Genomic DNA, 27,889 nt, shown 5'->3' with positions numbered 1-27,889 from the left:
CAGTATAGCGTAATTCTTGAAGAACTGTTTTTATTCATCTGGATTCCCTAATCCATTAAACCTTTCGAATAAACCCTGCACACGTATTCAGAGAGCTAATGACAACTGGATCTTCTTGGAGTGGGAGATCTACAGAGGTCATTCCTGCTATAACATGCTGTGAGTGTGAATTTATGACATACTAATTTGTGGGCTCCTTTAACCCCTGAATGTCTGTGGGGAGGAAAAAATCTGATTACTACCAATATTGTCTTCATGACTACAGCTGAACCCTTGACATCATTAATCTCACTGAATTCTCCCTCTTTGTGTTAGTTAAAACACGAGGGATAAGAGGGACTGTAAAATGTTTGACATTTGCACAACCAAAACACTGAAAAGTGACCAAGCCCAGAGTCATATTCAAATCCCTACAATAGTTTGCTGCTACAGGACCTCCTATGCCAGTCACTCTTCAGAAATTTTCTGCAATGATTTTCTTGTCAAAATTACTAGGTATTGATCAAGTGGATAAAGATCTTTAGATTATCGGAAGTTATCTTATTAAACCATCTGATGACTTTAGAACTGTGATCTGTTCCAGATCCCATTTCAACCTCAATAGGATACTTGTGTGGAGAAAGTCCTTACCATATTCTTCACAAATTAAACTCACCCCCATAGCTCAAAGGCCCAGAGTGACCAACAGAAGAGACATAAAGAGCTTCATGGCGCTGTATTTTGCATTGAGTTCTCAGATTTAGGCAACTGTGAGCGACTTATCCTCCACTGCTGGAACTGTAGAGCACAGGAGTCCAGATTTACTTGAACCTAGTGAGTATCTCTGATCCTGACCACAGAGGAATGGGGCAGGTCACAAGGCTCAACTTCCAGTGTTTCTTACTGATGGAAGGCAGATGACAAGCACCAGTGTCCATCCCCACCTCTCCCTCAGTCTGCACCAAAGAACATCTTGAGGGAAATTGCCATGTCTTTGGTTGTAGGATCACAGATACACAGAAGATTCCATGTTGCTCTTCATCAGCCCGTGTGACATCTCACTTGGTATGTTTCACTTGCCCACTGAAAGATTCCCTCTCCCTTTTGTCTCTTTGCATCACTACTTTACACACACAACTACCTTACAACACGGCTGAAATACCTCACTTGGGGAGTCTTGCTTTGTGTGAAAACTACTATCACTCTTGTCCTAGATCCTCATTCCTCTCATCACCAGATTTTAAGGGTGTTGTGTAGATATTACAAATGTTCACATCTTCCTTTCAGAAAGCCCAAGTCTAGGGAGTAATGTCAGCAAGAAGGTACAGTGGAGAGTTCTGGAGGCTCCCACACCTCACATACTTGGACATATAGTGATAATTCCTAGTCTCATATCATTTGAGAAATATTAGAAATGATTTCAAGGGCTTGTGTGTCCTAGAAGCCATAAATTTAGTCTCAGCAAAATAGTTTCTGGGTACCTTTGCACAGGATGCCCTGTAACTGCTTCAACACCATAGATCTGGAAGGTCCTCCCAGCTTCACTCAGACCATGGAAGGCATCAGGCCTCATGTCCAGTGCCTCAGTATTTCCCAGATACTTGCACAGCAGGATGTCTACTATCTTGAGAGCACTGGGCCTATAGTGAGTTTCAGACACTCTATTGACCCAGGTGATAGTAGATGTAGTGACTTTGGCTGGTAGAGAATATTGATCTTTGTTTGTGTTCATCATGCAGAAAGCTTCTACTTTGGAGCTTGTGGTCCTCCAGGAGAAATAGTTGATCCATACTCCAGCCCCCAGATTCCCTCAGTTAATGAAGCCAACAGAAAGCTGAGAATGATGATAACCATACCACACGTTGAATAAAAATGATGGACAATATAAGAAAGATGAGAAGTTGCCACAGGAAAGGAGGAGGAGGGAGAAGTAGACACAGCACAAGGCATTTTAGGACACTGACATTGTTGTCTGTGATTCCATAATGTTGAGTAGAATCCAATATCCATTGGCTCAAATGTATAAACATGTAAAATGGAGAAAATGGTAATGCCAGAAATTATGTTTTGGTTATGTTAATATTACATTTTTATGGTTGTGCACATAAGGGTCTTAGCAGACCCCTCACAAATGATAACTTTACAGCAACAGTGGGCTAGCGTGACAAGCAGGAGAGACACAGACATACTCATTATGGTTTATTTTGCCTTGAGTGTTCACTTTAATAAAGCTACAAAGGGGACGTTATGTCAAAGAGGGTTCAGCTGCCTCTTGTAAGTCACATCCCAAATTGAATACTCAGTCACGTCCCTATACTCAACTTCTCTTCCAGATTCCTGCTAATGCATCCTAAGAGGTAGCAGATGATGCTCAAATGCTTGCACATCTAACACCCACTAGGTACACACAAATAAGTTTTGGGCTCCTGATTTCAGCCTGGCCCAACCTTGGTAGCTGCAAGCATTAGGAAACTGAACCAGTAGGTGAAGGATTGTTTGTGCGTGGGGGGGGGGGGGGGGGGGTATGGCTTTACATTTTTTTTAAGATTCTTTTTTGTTTTTTTGATAGGTAGTTATATAGCAAGGACGAAGGGAGGGAGAGAGGGAAAGAGAGAGGGAGAGGGAGAGGGAGAGGGAGAGGGGGAGAGAGAGAGAGAGAGAGAGAGAGAGATTTTCTATTTGTTGGTTCACTCATTCAATGCCACAAGGCCAGGCCTGAGCCAGGCCACTAGGAGCCAGGAGTTTCTCCTGGATCTCCCACATGGGTATGGGGGCCCAAGCACTTGGGCCATTTGTCACTGCTTTCATTCTTTTACTTTGCTTCTTGTATTTCCAATTTATTGTGCATCATTTATCTAAAAAAAATTGGAGAGGAGAGGAAGGAATGAAAATGTAGGCTGCTTATATGCATAAAATATTTGGAAGGATTCACAGGAAACTGAAAACATTTTCCTTAAAATTGAGAACTGGCAGTGAGAGGGACTGTGTATATTTTTTGGACATTTTGAATTTTTAACATTGAGATTTATTTATTACAATAAAAAAGTAAATAGTAAAGCAAACTCATTTCTTCACACCTTTACTAGCAGTCTTTCAAGAATTTTTGTCAATTTGATCAGAGAACAAGCTCCTCACTTAATTTGCATTTTCTGGATTACAATTGAGGTTGACCTGTTTTTATATCTTTTTTTTTCATTTATTAAACTTTTATTTAATGAATATAAATTTTCAAAGTACAGCTTAGGGATTACAATGGCTTCCCCCTCCTCATATCTTCCCTCCCACCCGCAACCCTCCCCTTTCCCGCTCCCTCTCCCCTTCCATTCACATCAAGATTCATTCTCAATTCTCTTTATATACAGAAGATCAGTTTAGTATATATTAGGTAAAGATTTCAACAGTTTGCCCCCACATAGCAACACAAAGTGAAAAAACTACCGTTGGAGTACTAGTTATAGCACCAAATAACATCTTTATTAGCTATTAGTATTTTACCTCTTGGAATTGCCTATTCACATCCTTCATGTCACTGCTTTCTAAGACACAAAGCTGCACATTGGAAATTTATATTCATTAAATAAAAGTTAAAAAAAGACACAGTAGCAGGGAGCTGGATGGGAAGGAGGACATCCCGTTCTTGAGCCAGCTCCCAAATGGGAAGCAGGCATCATAGGTGGAGGCTTAACTTGCTACAACAGAACCCCAGCCCCATCTGCATTTCAAGATGTGGGGAAAATCATTCTTTTTTTGTTTTTTTGCTTGTTTTTTTAAACTTTTATTTAATGAATATAAATTTCCAACATATGGTTTATGGATTACAATGGCTTCTCCCCCCCATAACTTCCCTCCCACCCACAACCTTCCCCTCTCCAGCTCCCTCTCCTCTTCCATTCACATCAAGATTCATTTTCAATTACCTTTATATACAGAAGATCAATTCAGTATATATTTGTAGGCAGCCTATGGGCAAATCAAGGCCAGTCTTGGCTTGTGGAGTTCTTGGGATAAGAAAGTCACATAACCCCATCCTGAAGGAAGATGATAATCAAGAACGCTCTGTTAAAATTGTCTGTGTTACCGGAGGCCCGATAAGTTGCTTATGTTTTTTGTTATCTTTTGTGCTTCTTTGTGCTCCTTTGTGATGGTTATGTATAAATACCACCAAGACATTGGAATAAATGAGCCTTGATCAGCCTTGTTGCCTTGGCTCCATTCTCTGCGATCTCTTGTCCCTCTTTTCAGTCCCTCTCCCTCCCTTAGGTTCTGTTCGACTGGTGCGGATGGCCCACACATATATTAAATAAAGATTTCAACAGTTTGAACGTACACAGAAACACAAAGAGAAAAATACTGTTTCAGTACTAGTTATAGCATTAATCCACAACGTACAGAACATTAAGGACAGAGATCCTACGTGAGGAGTAAGTACACAGTGACTCCTGCTGTTGACTTAATAAATTGACACTCTTGTTCATGGAGTCAGTAATCACCCGAGGCTCTTGTCATGAGTTGCCAAGGCTATGGAAGCCTTTTGAGTTTGCCGACTCTGATCATATTTAGACAAGGTCATAGTCAAAGTGGAAGTTCTCTCCTCCCTTCAGTGAAAGGTACCTCCTTCTTTTGATGAACTGTTCTTTCCACTGGGATCTCACTCGCAGAGATATTTCATTTAGGTCCTCTTTTTTTTCCAGAGTGTCTTGGCTTCCCATTTGGATTTTTTCTTTTGAAAAATATCTATTGAGGTCCTTGGCCCATCTCTTAAGTGGGTTGTTTGTTTTGTTGTTGTGGAGTTTCTTGATCTCTTTGTAGATTCTGTTTATTAATCCTTTATATGTTGCACAGTTTGCAAATATTTTCCCCATTCTGTCTGTTGCCTCTTCACTTTAATATATCTATTAAATAAACCGGTGCCCTATAATTAGGTACTTATACATTTATAATAGTTACATCTTCCTGTTGAATTGAACCCCTAATCATTATATAGTGCCCCTCTTTGTCTCTGTTAACAGTGTTTGTGTTAAAGTTTATTTTGTCTGATATTAATATGGCTACACTTGCTTTTTTTTTTTTTTTTTTGGTTTCTGTTGGCATGGGATATCTTTTTCCAACCTTTCACTTTAAGTCTGCATGCATCTGTGTTGGAAAGTTGTGTTTCTTATAGGCAGCAAATAGATGGGTTTTGCTCCTTAATCCATTCAGCCAGTCTGTACCTTTTAACTGGAGAGTTGAGTCCATTAAGGTTCAATGTGACTATTGATAAGTAGTAACTTTGCCCTGCCGTTTTCCCAAAGATATTTTCTACTCTATGTTTTGAGCTTCCTATGATCTTTTACTGGTAGGTTTTCTTCCTTTAACTTCTTTCATATTGATGGCTCTGTTTCTGTGTGTAGCACATCCTTAAGCATTTTTTGCAGGGCTGGATGAGTGGCGAGAAATTCTTTTAATTTCTGTTTGCTATGAAAGGTCTTTATTTCATTTCATTCACAAATGAGAGCTTTGCAGGATATAATATTCTGGGCTGGCAGTTTTTCTCTCTTAGTACCTGGGCTATATCTCGCCATTCCCTTCAAGCTTGTAGGGTTTCTGATGGGAAGTCAGCTGTGAGTCTAATTGCAGATCCTCTGAGAGTAATCTGACATTTCTCTCTTGCACCTTTTAGGATCTTTTCTTTAGGTTTCACTGTGTGGTGAGTTTGATTACAACGTGTCATGGTGAGGATCTCTTTTGGTCATGTTTTTTTAGGGGTTCTATGAGCTTCATGTACTAGGATGTCTCTGTCCATCTCCAAACCTGGGAAATTTTCTGCTAGTATTTCACTAAAAAGGCCTTCTAATCCTTTCTCCCTCTCCATGCCTTCAGGAACTCCTAGAACCCAAATGTTGGATTTTTTAAATAGTATCCTGTAGATTCCTGACAATATTTTTCAGATTTCTAATTTCCTCTTCTTTTTTTTTTTTTTTGACAAGGAGAGTGGACAGTGAGAGAGAGAGACAGAGAGAAAGGTCTTCCTTTTGCCGTTCGTTCACCCTCCAATGGCCGCCGCAGTAGCGTGCTGCGGCCGGCGCACAGCACTGATCCGATGGCAGGAGCCAGGAGCTTATCCTGGTCTCCCATGCGGGTGCAGGGCCCAAGGACTTGGGCCATCCTCCACTGCACTCCCTGGCCACAGCAGAGAGCTGGCCTGGAAGAGGAACAACCGGGACAGGATCGGCGCCCCGACCAGACTAGAACCTGGTTTGCCGGCGCCGCAAGGCGGAGGATTAGCCTAGTGAGCCGTGGCGCCGGCTTCCTCTTCTTTTCTTTGGTTTGACTTTATACTTTTCTGTTCTCTGTCTTCTAAGTCCAATATTCTCTCTCCTGCCTCACTGATTCTGTTTTTAAGGCGCTCTAATGTGTTTGTCATTTGATCTATTGAATTCTTCATTTCATTATGATTTCTCATCACTATCACAGTTTCATTATCTACTAGTTTCTGCATTTCATTTTGATTCCTCCTTAAGATTTCATTTTCACAAGAGAGATTTTCTATCCTGTCCAGTAAGGATTTCTGTAGTTCAAGAATTTGTTTTTGAGAACTTCTTAATGTTCTTATCAATTTTTTGAGATCCGTTTCTTGCATTTCTTCTATCTCATCATCTTCATAATCTTGAATTGGAGTGTCTTGTTCATTTGGGGGCATCATAGTGTCTTCCTTGTTCTTGTTTCCTCGATTTCTACGTTTGTTGTTTGGCATATTGGAGATATTCTTTGGTTTCTTTGCTGTAGTGGTTTTTCTCGTTATACTATTGCTCTAGATTAAGTGGACTGTCTGCTTTTCATGGATCCTTAGAGGTTGTGATGGTGTGGTTCTTCAGGGTTAAGGGTGTGCTAAAGGTCACTCACTCAGGTTGTTCTCTCCCTCGCTCACACGCAAGCTCTCTCTTTTTTTTCTCGGAAGGGATGTAATTCCTCACAGCTGAGTGGAATTGAGGATAGTCAATGTATGAAATCTGGCTCCTGTGAGTATCCGTCTGCTCTACCCCAAGGATCACACAAAGGGTCTATGCAGCCCTCAGTGTGGTCTCAAATTTCTCTGCAGTCTCCCACTGGGTTGCCAAGGTTACCGAGTTTGTTTACTCTGTGAGTTCTCTCGCCCACCCTCAGATTTTCAGTCTCATTTCGTTAGCTCCACACCTTGACTTGGTCCTAACCTCCTGTTATTTCTCCCCACCAGAGTCAGGTTTTTCTGCTTGGCTGATGGCGGGCACCACTTTACCTATGTCCAAAATGGCGCCTGCTCTTTGTCTTGCTCGGCTTTGTAAGGTCTGTGGAGAGAGAGGCTCACATCCGTGCCGGTCCCCCTTATTTATTCGTTTTTTTCTCTCCTCCAGACAGCTTGGTGAACTTTCCCCAGCAGGGCTTCAGGCCTCGTTCCCTCTAGGCTCTTTCTGCTGTTTCCCTGCCAATGTCTCAGGTTGCTGAGGTTTTTGTCTCCCCCCTTCCAGCGCTGGTGCACAGACTCTTTGGCTGAGATTCCAAGCCGTGGGTGTCCTTGCTCTCCCTGTAGGTCCTCCGTGTCACATCCACTAGATGCGGAAGAGTTTCTCTGCAATTATTTTCCTGAGCCTTTTCCTGAGACTAAAATAACTCCACTTTTATTGACCTATCTTTTCCCAGACTATCAGTGTGTGCCCTCACTCAAAAATGATTATTTTAAAAAGAAAACCGGTAGAAAGAACGGGCCATCAAAGAAGGAGGCACCTTTCTCTGAAGGGAGGAGAGAACTTCCACTTTGACTATGACTTTGTCTAAATAAGATCAAAGTCAGTGAACTCAAAAGGCTTCCATAGCCCTAGAAACTCATGAGAAGAGCCTAGGGAGATTAATGATGCCATAAACAAGAGTGTCAAATTGTTATGTCAACAACAGGAGTCACTGTGCACTTTCTCCTCATGTAGGATCTCTGTCCTTAATGTGTTGTTCAATGTGAATTAATGCTATAACTTGTACTGAAACAGTACTTTACACTTTATGTTCTGTGTGGGTGCAAACTGTTGAAATCTTTACTTACTATATACTAAACTGATATTCTGTATATAAAGATAATTGAAAATGAATCTTGATGTGAATGGAATGGGAGAGGGAGTGGGAGATGGGAGGGTTGCAGGTGGGAGGGAAGTTATGGGGGGAAAAAGCCATTGTAATCCATAAGAAGTACTTTGGAAATTTATATTTACTAAACAAAAGTTAAAACATTCAAAAAAGAAAACCACAAGGAATCTATACACAACTCCAGGAACTGTGGAACCATGGTAGAACCAAGTTCTATGTGTAGAGAATGAGCCTCACTGATGCTGCCTGCAGAAGCACACAGCAAGTCCAGGGTCTGGCTTCAAGGCCTTTCTCTTCAGGGAAGGCTGACACGGTCCATAAGTGCCAGTCCCAACACATACCTGTGTTCTCATAAGATCTATGCTCTGTCCACCAAGTATGCATTCACATGTCATAGTAAAGACCACTTCAGACTCAGTTGGATTTTATACATTTAGTCATTGTGTCTTTGTTCAGTCAATGCAGTTGCATTTTTGTAACAGGAGGTTAGGAGCAGGAGACACAGGAAGCTGGGAAATACATTGATTATAAGTGCATGCTCATAAGACCCCACATTGCCCCACCTATGTCTGGGCGACAGCTGATCGGGTGTATTCCGGTTGCATATTCATACAGGATAAACAAGAGCTTTCCTTCAATCACCACCTTACCAACTCAGGCACCTTAAAACATTGCTGAATTTCTTTACTCAAAGGGAATTGTCTCTGGGAAAAACAACTGCTACACCTGCTGTTGCTGATCTCAATGCTCAACCAGTTTCATTGTTTAAGTGTGACATGGGCACTTTATAGAGTTTCAAATTTTCAATCCTTTAAGAGCAAACCTAGCGGTGATGTCAGCAAGAGGAATAGAAGAACATTTTAGAGGCCCCTTAACTTCACAAACACACAGAGGAGCAGAAAGTCAGAGAAATTTCCTTTGCAGGGAAATAAGAAACAAGTTGAAAGGCTAATGTGGCCGTGGAGAACATAAATGCAGATATTTGAAAAAAGGTAGGATCAGTCTGGACACCCTTGCACAGGATAGCCTGAACTCAGTACAGCACTTCAGATCTTGAAAGACTTCTAAGGTATCAGCTTCACTCAGGCAAGGGGAGGACTCAGCTGCCTATACAGTGCTTCAACTTCTCCTAGATAGCATCACAGGGACTGATTTCCGTGTTGTGTTGGGCATAGGATGGCTCTGGTAACAGCTAATCACCTAGCAGAAAAGGAAGGTAGTGATTTGGGCTGATAGACATCATAAGTCTTTTTTTTAATCTTTTATTTAATGAATATAAATTTTCAAAGTACAGCGTATGGGGAAAAAATTCATCTCATGATCTGGCCAGATGAAGAAACTTTGATCCATGCATCAGGCTACCAAAATTTATCAGATAGGAAGTAAAGCAGCTTCTCCAACCATATATCCTTGGCTTTTTTTTTTTTGGCAGGCAGAGTGGACAGTGAGAGAGAGAGAGACAGAGAGAAAGGTCTTCCTTTTCTGTTGGTTCACCCCACAATGGCCTCTGCGGCCAGCGTGCTGCAGCCGGTGCACCATGCTGATCCAAAGCCAGGAGCCAGGTGCTTCTCCTGGTCTCCCATGCGGGTGCAGGGCCCAAGCACTTGGGCCATCCTCCACTGCACTCTCGGGCCACAGCAGAGAGCTGGCCTGGAAGAGGAGCAACCGGGACAGAATCCGGCGCCCCAACTGGGACTAGCACCCAGGGTGCTGGTGGCACCGCAGGGGGAGGATTATCCTAGTGATCAGCCGCACCAGCTTTTTTTTTTTTAACCCTTGGCTTTTTTATTGCTGCCTGCATCTGTTCTGACAGGAAGGAGATAGAGAAGGTCTCTAAAACCTCCACTTTTATGTGAGAAGAAAAGGGAACATAAGATTCTTGCAATGAGTTTATTGAAATTACATGGGCTTCAGGCTTCAAGAATTGTCCTTCAGACTGATAGTAAAGGTGGAAATAAGGATAAGTTGTGGTTTATGGCAGTCTGCTGTTCAGTGGGTGACCATAGTCCAGGTTCTTCAGGGCCAAAGTTCTTGTGAGAATTAAAGCGTAGCACAGTAAACACTGTCATTTACTGTTCGTGGCAAAACAATATAGACATGTCATCTAGCTTTTCAATGTTATCTTCAAAAATCAAATATTGAAATCTAGACAATTCTCATCATTTTCCCAGTTTCCCAAAACAAGCAACAGTTAAGAAAATTAGCATTGAAAGCAAAATTGGAAGCATTTTCCCATTTATTCTGCCACCAAGAAGATATTTACATATGTCCATCAGAGGTTTTTGTGTTCAAACATTTCCTTTTTTTTCAACTTTTATTTAATAAATATAAATTTTGAAAGCACAACTTTTGGATTATAGCGGCTTTTCCCCCCAGTAACTTCCCTCCTACCTGCAGCTATCCCATCTCCCACTCCCTCTCCCATCCCATTCTTCATCAAGATTCTTTTTCAATTATCTTTATATACAGAAGATCAACTTGGTATATACTAAGTAAAGATTTCAACAGTTTTACATCCACACAGATATACAAAGTATAAAGTACTGTTTGAGTAGTAGTTTTACCATTAATTTGCATAGTACAACACATTAAGGACAGAGATGCTACATGGGGAGTAGGTGCACAGTGACTCCCATTGTTGATTTAACCATTGACACTCTTATTTATGATGTCAGTAGTTTTCTTTTTTCTGCAAAAGTACTGTTCTGCAAAAGTACTGTTCCTTGAAATTTTCACACAGTACAGATGTTGTTGGTTCTATTTTTGAGGACCTACATATTTGAGCTGTTTCTAAAACCACTTTTCTTTTCTTTTCTTTTTTTTTTTTTTTTTTGACAGGCAGAGTGGATAGTGAGAGAGAGAGACAGAGAGAAAGATCTTCCTTTTTGCCGTTGGTTCACCCTCCAATGGCCGCTGCAGCCGGAGCATCTCGCTGATCCGAAGCCAGGAGCCAGGTGCTTCTCCTGGTCTCCCATGCGGGTGCAGGGCCCAAGGACATGGGCCATCCTCCACTGCCTTCCCGGGCCATAGCAGAGAGCTGGCCTGGAAGAGGGGCAACCGGGATAGAATCCGGCGCCCCAACCGGGACTAGAACCCGGTGTGCCGGCGCCGCAAGGCGGAGGATTAACCTGTTAAGCCACGGCGCTGGCCCTAAAACCACTTTTCTATAGATAATATTTCTAACCTGAGCTCTGATACATTGCATGATGTTACTGAGTATAGAAAAAGGCTATAAACAAGGGCCAGCATTGTGGTATAGCAGGCAAAGCTGCCATTTGTGACACTGACATCCCACATGGGCACAAGTTTGAATTCCAGCTTTTTCACTTTCCATTTAGCTCCCTGTTAATGGTCTGGTAAAGCAGCAGAAGATGGCCCAAGTGCTTTGGCCCCTGGAAGAAGCTCCTAGCTCCTGGCTTTGGCCTGGCCCTCCAACCCCAGCCATTGTGGCCATTTGGGGAGTGAACCAGTGAATAGAAGTTTCTCTCTCTCTCTTTCTCTCTCTCTCTCTAACTCTTTCAAATAAATCTTTTAAGAAGGCTTTAAACAATAATAGAATCTCAAGATGTCATTTTCAGTCATATATATTACATTTCTTTTGTACTCTACATACAAGCTATAAGTTAAAGAAAACATATGACATTTTTCTTTTTGAGACTGGCCCATTTCACAAAGTATAATGATTTTCAAGTTGCATTAATTTTGTTACAAAAGACCAATTTTGTTCTTTTTTATGGCTTAATAGTATTGCATCATGTATTTGTAACACATCTGTTTATCCAGGCATCAATTGATGGACATCTGGGTTGATTTCATATTTAGCTAATGTGAGTTGAACTGCAATAAATACGGGGTTGTGACTTTGTTATATATTGTCTTGATTTATTTAAGTATGTTCTTTCTATACCTGAGTTACTTAAGGTTTTTATCATGAAAAGATGTTGTATTTTCAAATGTTTTCTCTGCATATATTGAGGTAATATGGATTTTATTCTTCTATTTCTTAATGTGATGTGTCACATTTATTTATTTCCTTATGGTGAAGCACCCCTGCAGACCTAGGACGAATCTCACTTGGTCCAGGTGAATGAACTTTTTACTGTATTATTGGAACTGATTAGCTAGTATTTTGTTGATGATTTTTTTAAACTTTTATTTAATGAATATAAATTTCCAGTGTACAGCTTATGGATTACAATGGCTTCCCCCCCCCATAACTTCCCTCCCACCCGCAACCCTCCCCTCTCCCGCTCCCTCTCCCCTTCCATTTGCATCAAGATTCATTTTCAATTCTCTTTATATACAGAAGATCAATTTAGTATAAAGATTTCAACAGTTTGCACCCACATAGCAACACAAAGTGAAACATATTGTTTGAGTACTAGTTATAGCATTAAATCACAATGTACAGCACATTAAGGACAGAGAGCCCACATGAGGAGCAAGTGCACAGTGACACCTGTTGTTGACCCAACAAATTGACACTCTAGTTTATGGCGCCAGTAACCACCCTAGGCTGTCGTCATGAGTTGCCAAGGCTATGGAAGCCTTCCAAGTTTGCCGACTCTGATCATATCCAGAAAAGGTCATAAAAGACAGAGTGAGGATAGTAACCAATGATCCTAAGAGTGGCATTTACCAGGTTTGAACAATTATACAGCATTAAGTGAGGAAGAGGACCATCAGTACACACAGGTTGGGAGTAGAGCCATTGGTGGTAGAGTAGAGGTTATGATTACAAAAGAATGAGGCCCCAGTGCACTAGACAGGGCCTAGAACAAAGGACAGAGTCATTATTAGAGGAGCTAAGAAAGGTGCTGTCTAAGCTACAACTAAGTTTTCTGATTGAGAGGCAAATAGAACCTGATAGAAGGGGCTTGATAATAATCTGGTGGGCTTTAGGCCTTGTAAATTCAGAGGCCCTGACCTATCTATCTCTTCACATGGGGTATATCCTAAGGGAGGTGTGAACCTCCTAGGGGAAGGCACTCTGTTGACTTTCATTAATTGGCTGGCCTGGGAGGAGAGCTAGCCAGGTAAAGGCAGGGGGCATCACTAAAAGGAAATTCACATTTCTGCCTGCAATGTTGCTGATCCTACTTGACCATCCCCTCAGCTGCAGTGGTCACTTTGGAAGTTGGGCTGAGTGAAGGGCTTTTCAGCTTAGAGCCAATAAGATCTGTGGCTCTGACCTGGGCATCCTTCGACTCCAGGGCAGGTCCATTTCCAGTGATCCAACTCTTGGCAGAGCTGCCAGGGCTCTTCACAAGCTGACTTCCGCTGAAGCCCAGGCTTACCACATTGAAAGCCACTGCAGTGGACTGGCCTGTTGGGTCTCCTTGAGGGCAGATCACTGTACAGATCAGCCATTAATAGGCCTGCCACCCATTGCTTCTGATGCCGAGCATTCTTTTCCTCCTGGTTTGTGTTAAAGCAGACCAGAGGATGCAAGTCAAGGGAGTGCCTGTATCCCATCTCTAAACTTCGGTGGCCTGAACTACAAGTCTATAGTCACAGGCACGTATTGTACTAGTTTTTCTAAGGTAGACAATGCCCATGAGGAAAATTATATTCTCACTTTAAAACTTTCTTTCCCTTTGGTCTGAAAGGGAGGGTTTTTCTACTTACTGTATACTTCGCTATGAGATCTAGCTATGAGATTATTATTTAAGTTCTTATTTTCGCTATGCTATTACAGAAAAATGTTAGCCATCTCTTTTATAAGGTCTAAAGATTAAATTGTGCATCCTACAGATTCCTTCATAATAGAATTAGTTTCCTACCTTGAAGAGAATAGAGAAATGAAAGAACAAGTTGGGCTTAGAATAGAGAAATGGGGGAGCAAGTCCTAGATCGCTTGCTGACAATAGCAATATCACATGAATACTTAGCAAACCATTTCAACCATTAAATAACAACTCAAGAAAACATTTACCAGAAGGTCCAATGCCTTCTAGAAATTTTAAGAATCATGTATTTGAAAACACCTCTTAAATATCTAACATGGTGTAGTTTGTTTAGCCAGTAAACTTAAGCACAACCATCTAAAATGTTTTTAGTTTCTTTCTACCAACACATTTAAAACATATGATACACAGATTCAGGTCACACAAATTAAAATGTATCTTTGATTGATTTTAGCAGCTTAAATTTATGGACAATCTTATCTATAAGCCATTTAAAATAAAACTCTTAATAAAATTTCCCCATGTGGACATACAATATGTACACACATATAACATAGCATAATAGACCAATATAGCAATTTTAATAATAGCTTTTAAAATCTTTAACTCTTTTTGTCGATTGCCAATTGATTTGAATTGCTTTTTGTTTTTATTAACCTCAGTTAACCATACTTTCTCTCAGTTGGTACTATTAATACATTATTGGCTTCATCTGTTTACAGAGCCATCCCAAAGTACTGAATACAATAGAAGTGGCTGGAAAAAGTCCATAGGAACCTATAGGAGGACAGCTAAACACAGAACCAACAACGCTTTAGTTTTATGAGCAGCACATCATATATAACTATGGATGACAAAAGACTTTAAGTCGCCATGTTTAAGATTATAAACTCATCAACCAACAAGAGGCACTTGCTTACTTCACAGTATTTTTGAAAGCACCTGTAGGATTTTACAAGTATTTAACCCTTTAGGCCTTTGGGGCTTTCTCATTAAGATAACTATCATGTCTAGTAACACAAGATCATTAGACTTTTTAATTCTCAAACATTTGTATTAATAGCATTTTCCATTATAGAAACTTAAAGTCTGGTACCACATCACATCTTGATGGTCCTTCTAATATAATCCAAATAGACTGATTAGTTGGTGTCTCTATAAGATGAGAGACATAGGTCCTTCGATTTTTTCAGTTGGACCCAAACTGGAAAAACCAAAGTCCAGGATTTACTGGAAATTTTAGAGATCAGATTGTTTGAAACTTGGATTTTTTGAATGCCTGTCAAGAATGCCAAGAAGGCTCAAAATCCAAAATATCTGGTTGAAATAAGATTCCTTAAAATCATGACATAATATAGACCAAATTTGATCATTGTTACAAGGTGATTATTCAAATCTTTGAAAATAAGCACATATTTAAATAACCCACAGCTCTTAATAAAAATTCAGCTGTTTTTGAACAATTAGAATTTAACAGACATCAAGAGAACATAATAGATTACTTTAACACATTGATTTCACAGAGCATCAGAGTTTAATTCTATGTCAAAGAGAAATTGAGCTTCCTGTGATCTTTTGCTGTGAGGTTTCCTTCCTTTACCTTCTTTCATATTGATGACCATGTTTCTGTGTTTCTGTGTGTAACACATCTTTAAGCATCTTTTGCAGGGCAGGATGAGTGGCAACAAATTCTTTCAGTTTCTGTTTGCTATGAAAAGTCTGAATTTCACCTTCATTCACAAATGAGAGCTTTGCAGGATATAGTATTCTGGGCTGGCAGTTTTTCTCTCTTAGTACCTGGGCTATGTCTCGCCATTCCCTTCTAGCTTGTAGGGTTTCTGATGAGAAGTCTGCTGTGAGTCTAATTGGAGATCCTCTGAGAGTAATCTGACATTTCTCTCTTGCACATTTTAGGATCTTTTCTTTGTGTTTCACTGTGGTGAGTTTGATTACAACATGTCGTGGTGAGGATCTCTTTTGGTCATGTTTATTAGGGGTTCTATAAGCTTCCTGTACTAAGATGCCTCTGTCCTTCTCCAAACCTGGGAAATTTTCTGCTAGTATCTCACTGAAAATGCCTTCTAATCCTTTCTCCCTCTCCATGCCTTCAGGTACTCCTAGAACCCGAATGTTGGGTTTTTTAAGAGTATCCTGTAGATTCCCAACAATATTTTTTAGGTTTCTAATTTCCTCTTCTTTTCTTTGGTTTGTCTGTTTGCTTTCCTGTTCTCTGTCTTCTAAGTCTGATATTCTCTCTTCTGCTTTGCCCATTCTGTTTTTAATGCTCTCTAATGTGTTTGTCATTTGATCTATTGAATTCTTCATTTCATTATGATTTCTCGTCACTATCACAGTTTCTTGTTCTACTAGTTGTTTCATTTCATTTTGATTCCTCCTTAATATTTCGTTTTCACAAGAGAGATTTTCTGTCTTGTCCATTAAGGATTTCTGTAGTTCAAGAATTGGTTTTTGAGAACTTCTTAATGTTCTTATCAATTTTTTGAGATCCGCTTCTTGCATTTCTTCTATCTCATCATCTTCATAATCTTGCATTGGGGTGTCTTTTTCATTTGGGGGCATCATAGTGTCTTCCTTGTTCTTGTTACCTCGGCTTTTGCGTTTGTTGTTTGGCTGTTGGAGATATTTGGTTTCTTCACTGTGGTGTTTTTTCTTGTTACACTATGGCTCTATATTAAGTGGACTGTCTGCTTCGGTGGTGCCTTAGAGGCTTGAGATGAGTGTGGACTGAGAGCTGTGTTTGGTTCCTCAGGGTTGAGGGTGTGTCAAAGAGGACACTCCCAGGTTAGGTGTGGTAAATCTCTCTTTCTTTCTTCCTTTTTTTGATTCAAAAGGGAAGTAATTCCGCACAGCTGAATGTAATTGGAGGTAGTTAGCAGGCAAATGATATACCCACAGTAGCCAGAGATTGGAAGCTCTTTCCCAAGGACCATACAGGGAATCTCTGCTGCCCTCAGTGTGGGCTCCAATTCTCCTGCAGTCTCCCACTGGGTTGCCAAGTTAGATGCTAATCTCCTGTTATTTCACCCCTACCCCCAGAGTCAGGTTTTTCTGCTAGGCTCAGGGCCAGTGCAGACCTGAGGTCGCCCTGCTTATGACGTATGTCCAAAATGGCGCCTCCTCTTTGTCTTGCTCACCTTTGAGGGGTGAGCAGAGAGAGAAAAACTTGTGTCCCTATCGGTCACTTTTTTTTTTCCTCTCTCTCTTCTAGTTAGCCTGGTGAACTTTTCCCCACGGAGTTTCAAGCCTCATTCCCTCTAGTTTCCTCTTTCCACCTGCCCGCTGGTGTCTCGGGCTATGGAGGTTCGGCTCACCTCGCGTTCCAGCGCTGGTGTGTTGAGTCTGCTGCTGGTGTCCCGAACTTGGGCTCCCACGCTCTCCACGCAGGTCCACTGTGAATCACTAGTTCCAGAAGAGTTTCCTCTGCTGTTTCTTCCCCTACTCTTCCTTGACCATGCAGTATTTCCACTTTTATTAACCTGTCTGTCCCCTGGACTAATCGTGGGCTCCCTGCCTATTCCCCCATCTTGCCGCTCTCCAATTGCGTATACATTTATAATAGTAATGTCTTCATATTGGATAGATCCTTTAATCATTATATAGTGCCCTTCTCTGTCTCTTTTAATAGTTTTTATGTTAAAGTCTATTTTGTCTGATATCAGGATGGCCACACCAGCTCTTTTTTGATTTCTGTTAGCTTGGAGTATCTTTTCCCATCCTTTCACTTTCAGTCTGCGTGCATCTTTGCTGATAAGGTGTGTCTCCTGAAGGCAGCATATAGATGGATTCTCTTTTTGATCCAATCAGCTAGTCTATGTCTCTTGGTCGTAGAGTTAAGACCATTCACATTCAGTATGATTTCTGTTAAGTACTGTCTTTTCCCATTCATGATTCCTGAAATGAGCTGTTTATGTATTTTGAACTTTGTTTGTAGGTTTCTCTACATTCACTTTTTTTTGTAGTGAAGTTCTTGTTTTTGTATTTCTGTGTGCAGCACATCTTTGAGCAAGTGTTGTAGGGTTGGCGTGTGGATACAAATTCTTTCAGTTTTTGTTTGTCTTGGAAGATCTTTATTTCCCCTTCATTCATAAATGATAGCTTTGCAGGGTATAGTATTCTAGGCTGGCATTGTTTGTCTTTTAAAACTTGAAATATATCATGCCATTGTCTCCTTGCCTGTAGTGTTTGCAATGAGAAGTCTGGGGTGAGTCTGATTGACTTACACCTGAATGTGGTTTGTCATTTTTCTCTGGCATATTTTAGGATTTGTTCTTTGTGTGTCACTGAGCTGAGTGTTGCCACAATGTGTCGCGGTGAATTTCTCTTCTGGTCTACCCTATACGGAGTCCTGGTTATCTGCTGTATTTGGGTGTTGTTATCCAGCTGCCTCTGTTTGAAGTTTTCTGATATTATTTCATTGAAAACACCTTCCAATCCATTCTCTCTTTGCACCCCTTCAGGGACTCCTATTATCCGAACATTACACCGTTTGATTGAATCTTGTAGGTCTCCAACCATATTTTTTAATTTTTTAATTTCTTCTTCCTGCGTTTGAACTGACTGTATTATTTCTGGAAGTTTGTCTTCAAATTCTGATATTCAGTCTTCTATTTCATCTGTTCGGTTTCCGATAGATTCCACGGTGTTTTTTATATGGTCAATTGAGTTTTTCATTTCCAGTATTTCATTCTGGCTTCTCTTTAGGATCTCTAATCCTTGGGCTTGTTTTTCATTCAGCTCTCGACACTGTTTCTCATTATTTCTAAGTAATCTGATTATTAATTTTCTGAATTCATTTTCTGGCATGGTTTCAAATTCTTCTTCAGCCTCTGTTATGGTTGGTTTAGTCTGCTCCATTGGCGAGTTTATATGTTCTTCTGTATTCTTATTGTGGGTTTTTGTTTTGTTTTTTGGCATTCTGTCTGGGTGGTTTTTCAGGTTGATTTCCCTCTGCTATAGACTGCTGTGAGTCTGTACCAATATCCAGTGTAAGCAGGCTGCTCTGCCTTCTAGAGTTTGTTTATTTGTTTTTTGGGGTTTTTTAAATTTTTTTAATTTATTTTGTAGCTTGCGTGGGTTGGTGTCAGGGCTTTGAGGTGCCGATCTCCTCCCCTTAGGGGCCGGTTTCCTTGTTCCTATATTTGCCCTTACGTGTCTGTGCCTGGGGTTCGTTGGTCAGCCACTCTCTCTCACTGCACCTCCTGCGTGAGGAGTGTCAAGTAGCTCCAGACCACCTTTGGACTCCGCCCCTGCTGCTTCCCCCTTTGGAGCAGAGGCCAGCCTCCTTTAAACCCGAATGTAAACAAACAGGGTGGCTGCACTCTGCCCGCTGCAGCTCTGATTGTGGGTTGGCGGTTCCTAAGGATCCCGGCGTTTTTGATCCCTCAGTTCACCCCCAGGATCCTGCTCTCTTCCCTCAGGTGCTATTCAGATTTTTTTTCTGGTAACTTGAGTAGACTGGCGTCAGGGCTTTGAGCTGCCCTCCCTCACTGCCTGCCTGCCCCTGCGCAAGGTGTCGTGTTGCTCCACTCCACCTTTGTGCTCCGCCCCTGAAGGTTAGTGTGGTAGGGAAGCAGCTCTCCTTTAAGCCCGAATGTAAACAAACAATATGGTTGCTTCCTGCCCACTGCAGCTCCGATTTTGGGGGGGGGGGGGGGAATCCTGGATTTTTTAGTCCCTCAATTAGTACCCCTGAATCGCGCACTCTTTCCGCAGGTGCTACTCACTCTGTTCCATTTTCTATTTCCTCCCCCACTCAGTCGTGCGTGTCTCAGTGTCCGTCCCAGGGTGGGCTGGGGGAAGGGTGGTGGCGGCTGGTGCAGCAGTGCCCGAGGAGTGGTGGCTCCCGACGGGTGGCAGCTCGGCGGGGCTGGGTTTCCACGCAGTGGGCTACCTCGCTGTCCCCGTCTGTCCTCTGTGTCACATCCACTAGATCCGGGAGAGTTTCCTCTGCAATTTTTCCCTGAGCCTTTTCCTGAGGCTACAGTAACTCCACTTTTATTAAACTATCTTTTCCCAGACTATCAGTGCACACCCTCACTATTCTGCCATCTTCCCCCCCCCACCCCCAGCCCTCATTTGCTTTTGTGATGCTTGCATTGCTGATTCCTTTGGATGTTTGGTCTCTGCCAATGACTATTACCAACACCAAGAAAACAATTATTTATTAAATCCAGCTCAAATCATGTGTTGTCATTGTAGGTTAGTAAGAAGACACATAGAGGAATGCAAGGAAAGTGATTTATTAGAGAAGACGTTGAAACCTTTATACATTGCACATAAGATCAAGGTATCCTTGAAAGACACTGGAAAGAAGGATACAACATTGTTCACATGTCAGACAGGACATTGCAGCACGACTTCTCCCTGAAATTAAAGCACAGAAAGAAAGCGGGAAGCAAAGGTAAAGTCATTCATGACTGCCCAGGAGTTAACAGGTAAGCAAAACCAATACATCAATGGAGATTTGCTTTTGAATGGCATTTGTTAAGTTAAAATGTGATAAAGCTGAGTTGTGTTAAATTATGGCATACACCTGGAAAAATTACAACGATTCAGGTTGAAGAACAGTATTTCCTAAATGAGTCAAATACCAGAGTCTTTCAAAAGATTGCTGAAAAATAGAATAAAAAATAAGCTTATTTTGGAAAAATTTTCAGATCATATATAGCTTTTTTTAATAATATAATTCTGAAGAGCTCTCTTTTGTCTTGAAATAGCTCAATTATTTGGTTCAGGTCTCTAATGGAAGGAGAGGATAAATAAATGGACACAAATGCCCAGGAGTTTCTTTCTCTGATGTCTCAGTATAGTGGATGCTGCTTTTACCTCCAATGAGAGACCCAGAGTTGAGAGACCTAGAGCAGAATTGGGGTGAGACTTTGGGAAACACTGCATTCAGGACATTCCAGGCTCCCAAGGTTGGGATTGTGCCTTGTTATCCATGGAAATCTTAGCACAGAATTCCAACTATGATGGACTTTGAAACCGAATTTCACAATCTAAACCGAGAAAACCAGATGGATGGAGAGACCTTTCTATACCACCAGATTTCATGACAGAGACCCACATAAGTGCTCTAGTTCAGTGTGGCAATGTAGGCGATAAATCAGCAAGGGGTGCCTTCCACTGTTCATTACAAGGAAGACAAAGTAGGTTTCTGGCTCTGCTATCTGGTAGACAAACTCAAGCATCTGTTGTCTATTTATTGCAGAGGACCGGCTCCACTTCCCACCCCTACCTCTGTCTCCTTGTTCTACATTCCCAAACTCCCCTGAGACTCCATAGTGATTGACACACCCTGGTTGAGTGGACCTTGCATTCAGCAAACTCTGCTGCTTCAACATCACCACTTGTGACCCAGATTGTTCTTCTCAGGACACATCATGAACACAGCAGCCACCAGATGGGTGACCTAAGGAGGAATTAGCTCGGAAAGATCAGTGCACCTGAGTTTAATTCAGTAGGAGTTTTGGTAGCACACAGTGTATGGCCTGGAGTTACACATTATTTCAGGTGAACACAAGCCCAATGTCCATCACACTGGACCTCTATTCAGTGGGAAGCTGACCTCATGCCTGTATGATTGAACAGATTCCACTACAGAGAAAAGAAAAAGAAATTACCAGTGCTTTCGCAATTAGGTTTCGTTTGAAAATGGACATTCCATCTGTGCATCTCTTCACTGTTATCAGTGCCTCAGATGCCTCTCTTGGTGGCATAAACTTGGCCAGTTGTAATCGGAACAGGTTTTCATTAAAATACAGATATCCAAAGTTTTCAGCGAGAAGAGCAGGACAGACCACCGCATTGCCTGGAGCAGAAGAGTGGAGACAATCTCTGTGAGGAAAATATTTTCCCAGGGTCTTTTGATGAGAGACCACACAGGATGCCCAGGCCTCCATGTTTGCATCCTAAGATTGTGCTGCTCACAGTGAAAGATCCTTGTTGTTTTTGTTTCCTCAAGATTACACAGCAAGTGGAAGACCAGAAAAACATGATCTCAATAACAAGATCAATTGTTGTGGGTTTTTTGTAAGCACACATCCATTATTTTCCAAAGTTTCTCCCCTTAACTGAAATTCCAATTTGTAGCCTTGAACAAACTTAGTTTGTCTGCAAATTGCATGATACCTGATCAGTCCTTGATACTAGAGAAAAGTAGGTTCTGGGGAATACAATTTGGAAGTCAATGACAGACAGAATCCCACCACATCTGAGAAGTGAGGGAAAATATGGAGAAGAGCCAACATATTTACTAAAATGTCTATAGGTGACATTTTGAGGCAAATTTGGGTGAATTCAGAAGATGGCATTGGATACATCCAGAACCAGAGGCTAAAATTCAGACAGACAATCAGTCTCTCCATACATAAGAAGCTCATAAAAGACACTGTGATGGGCTCTTTCTTTCTAAAGGGACATCCCAAATAATCAGAGAGGCTGAGAGGGGAAACTGTCCCACCCCTGATCATATTGGGAATTGTATAGACACCGGAGAAATGACTTCTCCTTGCATTGATTCATTTTCTTCTAGGCTTTAGAACTACTCTGAATCAAAAAAGGACCCGATCAGGACCTACTTTGACCCTAAATTCAGACAGCATCAACTTTGGGTGGAATTTAAAGATGGTAGAATCAGAGACATCAGAAGAACAGGGAGGGGATCAGAAAATCAGAGGAAAAAGTCAGTCTCAGACAATTTTGGAACATCCTGAAGGCAGAGAGATATGCAAAACATTGTGTTGTTGGAAGAACAGTTAGAATTTATTCTAATTTGGTAAAATTGCTAGTGCTATTAGACCTGCTCTACCATCGCTATTGCTGGCACATCTATAAAACTAGTAATACTCACTTGAAAGCTTATAATTAAGAAATTCCAAAAACATGGCTCTTGTGGGATTAGGAGTTCCACAGGCACCCTCCCAGGTATAACATAGTTGAAGACTCAAGGGACACCCAAGAGTTTCTGGGAAAGAGAACGTCTGATCACTGCAGATATCAGCTTCCTGCTGACAACTGGCCCATTATGGGCTTAATCTTCATTCTCCCAGCTCTTCATGATGCTGGCTGTAAACACCAGTGATGAAAAGAGGCTGGAAAATGTTCATCATTTGCCCCCAAGACAAAGAACTGGTATAGCAGAGCCTAGATTCATGTCTAGCACTCCCACTGAACTATGCTGACTTGTGTCAGATAAGGAGTACAGAAAAAGGACTTTCTAAAATTTCTGGCATAGATTTTCCTGACAAATTTCATTGAAATTGAGAAATGAAGTATCAGCTTTAGTGAAGGAGGTGCTAATTCAATAGGCTGAGGAAAAAACTTTGGAATATTGTGAGGTTCTGGACCTCATTGTCCCCCCCCCCCTTAATGATCACGGTGTGCAGAAAAGGCTCCTAATGAGGCTCATCACAAGTGATACTCACTCTCATAACAGCAAAGGGCCAGAGTCACCATCAGGAGAGAGATTGACAGCCTCATAGTTGTTTTGCTTTGAGTTCTCAGCTTCAGAGAATGAAGACAGTTCTACACTCCACTGCAGCAGCTGTGGAGCCCTGGAGTCCGGGGCATTTTGTACCTGATTAGTCTCTCTGGCCCTGCCCACAGAGGCATGCTCTATGTCGCAAGACCTGGCTTCTAGCCTTCTTTACTCAGCTAGGGCTGATGCCTTCCATCAGTGTCATTCTCCACACCTCTTTGTACACTGGACTACAACCTGAGGGATCACCTTGTACCCCAGATGTGCACCTAGGCACCCTATGATTCTCTTGAGCCTAGGTTTGATGATATATCTTTGTTCTGTCAATGCAGAGCCACAAATGTGCTCTGAGAACAGCAGGACAGGCTGCTGTAGAGGACCCAGGAAGCTAAGACTGCACTTTGTTTATGGAATAGTATGTCCATAAGAGAACCCCTTGTTGTCCCTTACCTGAATGACAGTCGACCAGGTGTCATACACTTGCACACTGATCCAGAACATTCCTTTCTCTGTCTCCCTTTCCATTGCCACCTGAACAAGATAGTTACTTTAAAGCATGGCTGAAATAACTCACAAAATAAAAACTTTTTTGGGAAATCCAAATGCCTCACATGTTTGTGCCCATCTCACAGGTCATTCAATTTCTTTCTTTCAGTGTGACAGGGACACATTACAAGGTGTACATTTTCAGTCTTAATTTTAAGTCAAGGCTAGGTGGTGATTTCAGTAAGCAGAGTGAAACTCCTGAAGTCTCTTTTCCTTACCACACACAGATGGAACCATAATTCACAGACACATTCCCTTTGTGAAAAATTAGAATCAAGTTGAAAGTCCTGAACATTGCAAGAAGACACAGAGACAGATCCCCCACATTAAATAAGGAGAATCTGGACATAGTAGTCCAGGAAACTCTAAAACTGGTGCAACACCATATATCAGAAAAGACGTCCTAGCTCCCAACTTCACTCAGGAAAGGAAAGGTATCAGGCCCCATGTCCAGTGTCCCAACATTTCCTAGGTGACTGAAATGTAAATTGGCTTCTGTCTGGAAAGTCTTGGAGCTGTGATGTCTAGAACCCTGTGAAGAGTGTGGAGATAATTATATTGAGCTGTGGAATGAGCCAAAAAAATCCCAGTTTAATGATCCTCCCAGAGAAAGTAATGATGGATTCTTACATCTAATACCTGAACATCTCTCAGAAGTTTAATAAAGCAACCTGAAATTTGTTTTTGATTCAAATCAGAGTCCATCCTAGAAATGAAAAAATAGTGGGGAATTCAAATGATAAATGGATAACACAGAAAGGCAGAAGAGAGAGAGATAAATCTACAGAACACAGAGGACATTCATGGTAGTGATCTTCTTCTGTAGGATAATCTAATGTTGCGTACAACTCAGAATAAGTTTGTCCAAATCCCTAATATGCACACCATAGTGTAATCTTGGATAATATTAATGTCTCATTATAATGTCAACTAATGCAGTAATAGTTCAACTATTGTGAAAATGTAACATAATGCAGAAGTTGTTAATACAAAACCATAATTTTTTATCATGAATAAATGGGTTGTAGAGGCACCTACCTTTTTCCACATGAATCATTAGACCATTTGAAAATGTGACTCATTTTCAAATCATTCTCTGAATTCAGTGAAGTGCTAATCAAAATATCTTTATAAATCTTTAAAGTTATTAAATAATTACAGTTATATTTATTTATATTTCTTATTAATATAATAAAACAGATTCCATGTATTTCATAAGTACAATTTTAAGAAGATAACCACATGCCCCTCATTCCCTCATTCCCTCCACCAATCCCCTTCTTTCCTTCCTTTCTGTTTTGTTTTTAGAATTCTTGCAAAAACATTATTTCAATCCACTCTGAAACAACAGGCATAATGTACCATTAACCATAGTATTCAACAAGTAAAAAGTAGAAAAAAATCACAGCTCCACATGAGTATAAACAAAAGCTAAAACCATCAATCAAATTTCAAGCTGTCCATTTTATTCCTATACATTATTTTGTATTCTATATTAACTACCATATATCCGAGAAAGTACGTGATATTTGTCATTTTGAGAATGGCTTATTTCACTTAGTATAATGGTTTCCAGGTACATACATTTTGTTGCAAATACAGGATTTCATTCATTTTTATGACTGAGTAGTATGGAGTACCGTATGAGGTTTCAATACATTTTTATATTGGAATCTTTAAAAGAGTAGTAATATGTTTCAATTGTCTCTTTCTAAATTAGAATGTACTCAGTGCTTCTGGGGTCTTTTCCAAGAAGTCTTTGCCTGTGGCTATGTCTTGCAGTGTTTCTCCAATGTTCTCTAGTAACTTGATGATATCAGGTTGTAGATTTAGGTCTTTGATCCATTTTGATTGAATTTTTGGTATAACTTGTTAGGTAGAGGTCTTGTTTCATACCTCTACATGTGGAGATGCAGTTTTCCCAGCACAAGGATACTATTCTTGCTCCAGGGATTGGTTTTAGCTCTCTTGTCAAAGATAAGTTGGTTGTAGATGCATGAATTGATTTCTGAAGTTTCTACTACTGTAAAAAAATGAAATCTTGTCTTTTGCAACAACATGGATGCAAGTGGAAACCATTATACTTAGTGAAATTAGCTAAAAAATACAGATACCGTATGTTTTTCCCTAATCTGGGGTAACTAATAGAATACCTAAAATGGGATGTATTAGAGTAAAAGGAACATTTTGAGATTTGATAATTGTTTACAACCCTTGTCTCTACTGTTGAGGAACAGTGTTTTTTCTTCATACTAAAACAAAGAATGTGCTCAATGAATAAGAGGTGGGAAGGAGGGGTCTTTGGACAAGAATATCAGGGCTGTGCTGAGCTCAGCTGTCTTTGGTTGAGTCATTAGTAAATCACCTATTCCTAGAATATTGTGTATCTTATCTGTAAAATATTGTGGTAAAAATAGTGTCCAAAAGGCATATAGTATTTAAGGAGTTTCTGAAATATTGGAGGAAACACACAAAGCATAATGTTTGGCAATAAATGTCAGCTTTTATAATATGTAACAAAATTGAAAAATGTAAAGATAAGTCAAACAAAATAATTCACCTCACTATCAACATAAAATATGAAACTGAATATGAGTTTTCAATAAGGAAGTTTTATATATTCTAAATGTTAACAAAGCATTCTTGTGAACATGACTCTGGTTCTCATTGAAACTTCCATAGTTAAATTGAAATAGCTACTTTTAATTAATTTACTGTTTATGGTCAGTTTTGAGTGATTATTATCATATTTGGGTTTTTTATACAAAATATTGGAACTAAGGTGAAGAGTTGGTGTGGGGATAGAAATTATTTACTCTGAAGGCTACCAGAATCTCTAAATTTCTGTCTATAGCAGAACACTGGTCATACATGGCCTTTGGGCTGAGAGTATATTTCCAGGCATTGGGTGGAGATTGGTCATCAAACTGGTGAACTTGTTCCTGGTATGTAAAAGTTTTAAAAACATGATTACAAGTCTTTATTGACCACATGAGCTCTCATTGTGTATGTCTCATGAGTCACACTGGTCCTTATTCCTAATTCTTTCATAATCACTCACACTTTAATTTTTCCAAAAAGAAAAAAGGCATTTATCAACAATATGAGTGGTAAAGCAGAAAATGAATCTGAATATAGCAATATATATACTCTAAAGAAACAAAAATATTTTGAGACACATAAAATTTTTCTATGTCAAGTGGTTTATATATCAATACTTGTAGAAAATAAAAGAAAGTCACAATGTAATAATGGCCAACAGGATCAAAGTAATTTTACACATCATGGTGTCATTTTGTTACAGACCAGAGGAATTTGAAGTACTGATTAACATCACTATCACTAAAACTCATTCGTTTCCTGTATGATCATTCATGTGATATGCTTTCAGATTTTACATCAATAAAAACAAAAACATATGTATATATGACCATTTCAACATATACAGTTTTTTTGTAAATTAATCATTCATAGTTTCTTTCAATGAAATAGAACCAGTGCCAATGTAACATCTAAATATTTTCTGTGTGGTTACAAGCTGGTCATTTAAACATTCAATTACTTTATATAGCTGTTATCTATATTATCACTAATCTAAGGCCTTTTTGCATTTTACTTGATAGGCTTCTTGTTTATGAATTTTTAAGTTTTTTTACTGTAATGTAAATTTAAAATCTGTCATCTCAAAACTAAAAAAGATAGACAAAAAGAAATGTAGAGGACAGAAGGCAGGAAGAAAGGAGGAAGGAACTATCATGTTCTTAGACTTCTAACTACAAATCACATTGAATCTGTTAAAAAATAATTAAAAATAAAATAAAATTTAAAGTCTAAGGATAGAAATGGGATTTATGTATTTAAGTTTTGTACATACAATTAAGTATGAAAATAAGCTTATTATTCCCTTCATAATCATATTGTTGAAGAATAAAAAGAAAGATCAAGAGTGATAGAACAGGGGCCAGTGCTGTGGCATAAAGCCACTACCAGTGCCAGCATCCCATATGGGTGCCAGTTCGAGTCCTGGTTGCTCCACTTACAATCCAGCTCTCTGCTATGGCCTAAGAAAGCAGCAGCAGATGGCCCA

General features: G+C 40.3%; 1 protein-coding gene across 1 annotated transcript; it reads right to left on the bottom strand.

Moving 5' to 3' along the window:
• Window positions 1-20,111: 20,111 nt before the first annotated feature.
• LOC133764155 (secretoglobin family 1D member 2-like) lies at window positions 20,112-23,258 on the bottom strand. Its single transcript, XM_062197833.1, has 3 exons — window positions 23,204-23,258; window positions 21,401-21,588; window positions 20,112-20,141 (listed from the first exon to the last, which is right to left on the bottom strand). Exons 1-3 carry the CDS (start codon window positions 23,256-23,258, stop codon window positions 20,112-20,114), a joined length of 273 nt encoding a protein of 90 aa, XP_062053817.1.
• Between the last annotated feature and the right edge of the window lie 4,631 nt (window positions 23,259-27,889).

Source organism: Lepus europaeus, chromosome 7, assembly GCF_033115175.1.
Source record: "Lepus europaeus isolate LE1 chromosome 7, mLepTim1.pri, whole genome shotgun sequence".
Lineage (NCBI taxonomy): Eukaryota > Metazoa > Chordata > Mammalia > Lagomorpha > Leporidae > Lepus > Lepus europaeus.
Note: the sequence above shows the minus strand (reverse complement) of the source record. Positions and strands in the feature narration are given on the sequence as shown.

Excerpts from the sequence above, each read along its gene's own strand:
- LOC133764155 (XM_062197833.1), bottom strand. The coding sequence starts at position 23,258 with ATGAGGCTGTCAATCTCTCTCCTGATGGTGACTCTGGCCCTTTGCTGT. Across the intron at positions 21,589-23,203 it reads GGCCCTTTGCTGTTATGAGA|GCAATGCGGTGGTCTGTCCT; the intron begins GTGAGTATCACT and ends CTTCTGCTCCAG. Across the intron at positions 20,142-21,400 it reads ACCTAATTGCGAAAGCACTG|GGAGAAGTCGTGCTGCAATG; the intron begins GTAATTTCTTTT and ends CTTTAATTTCAG.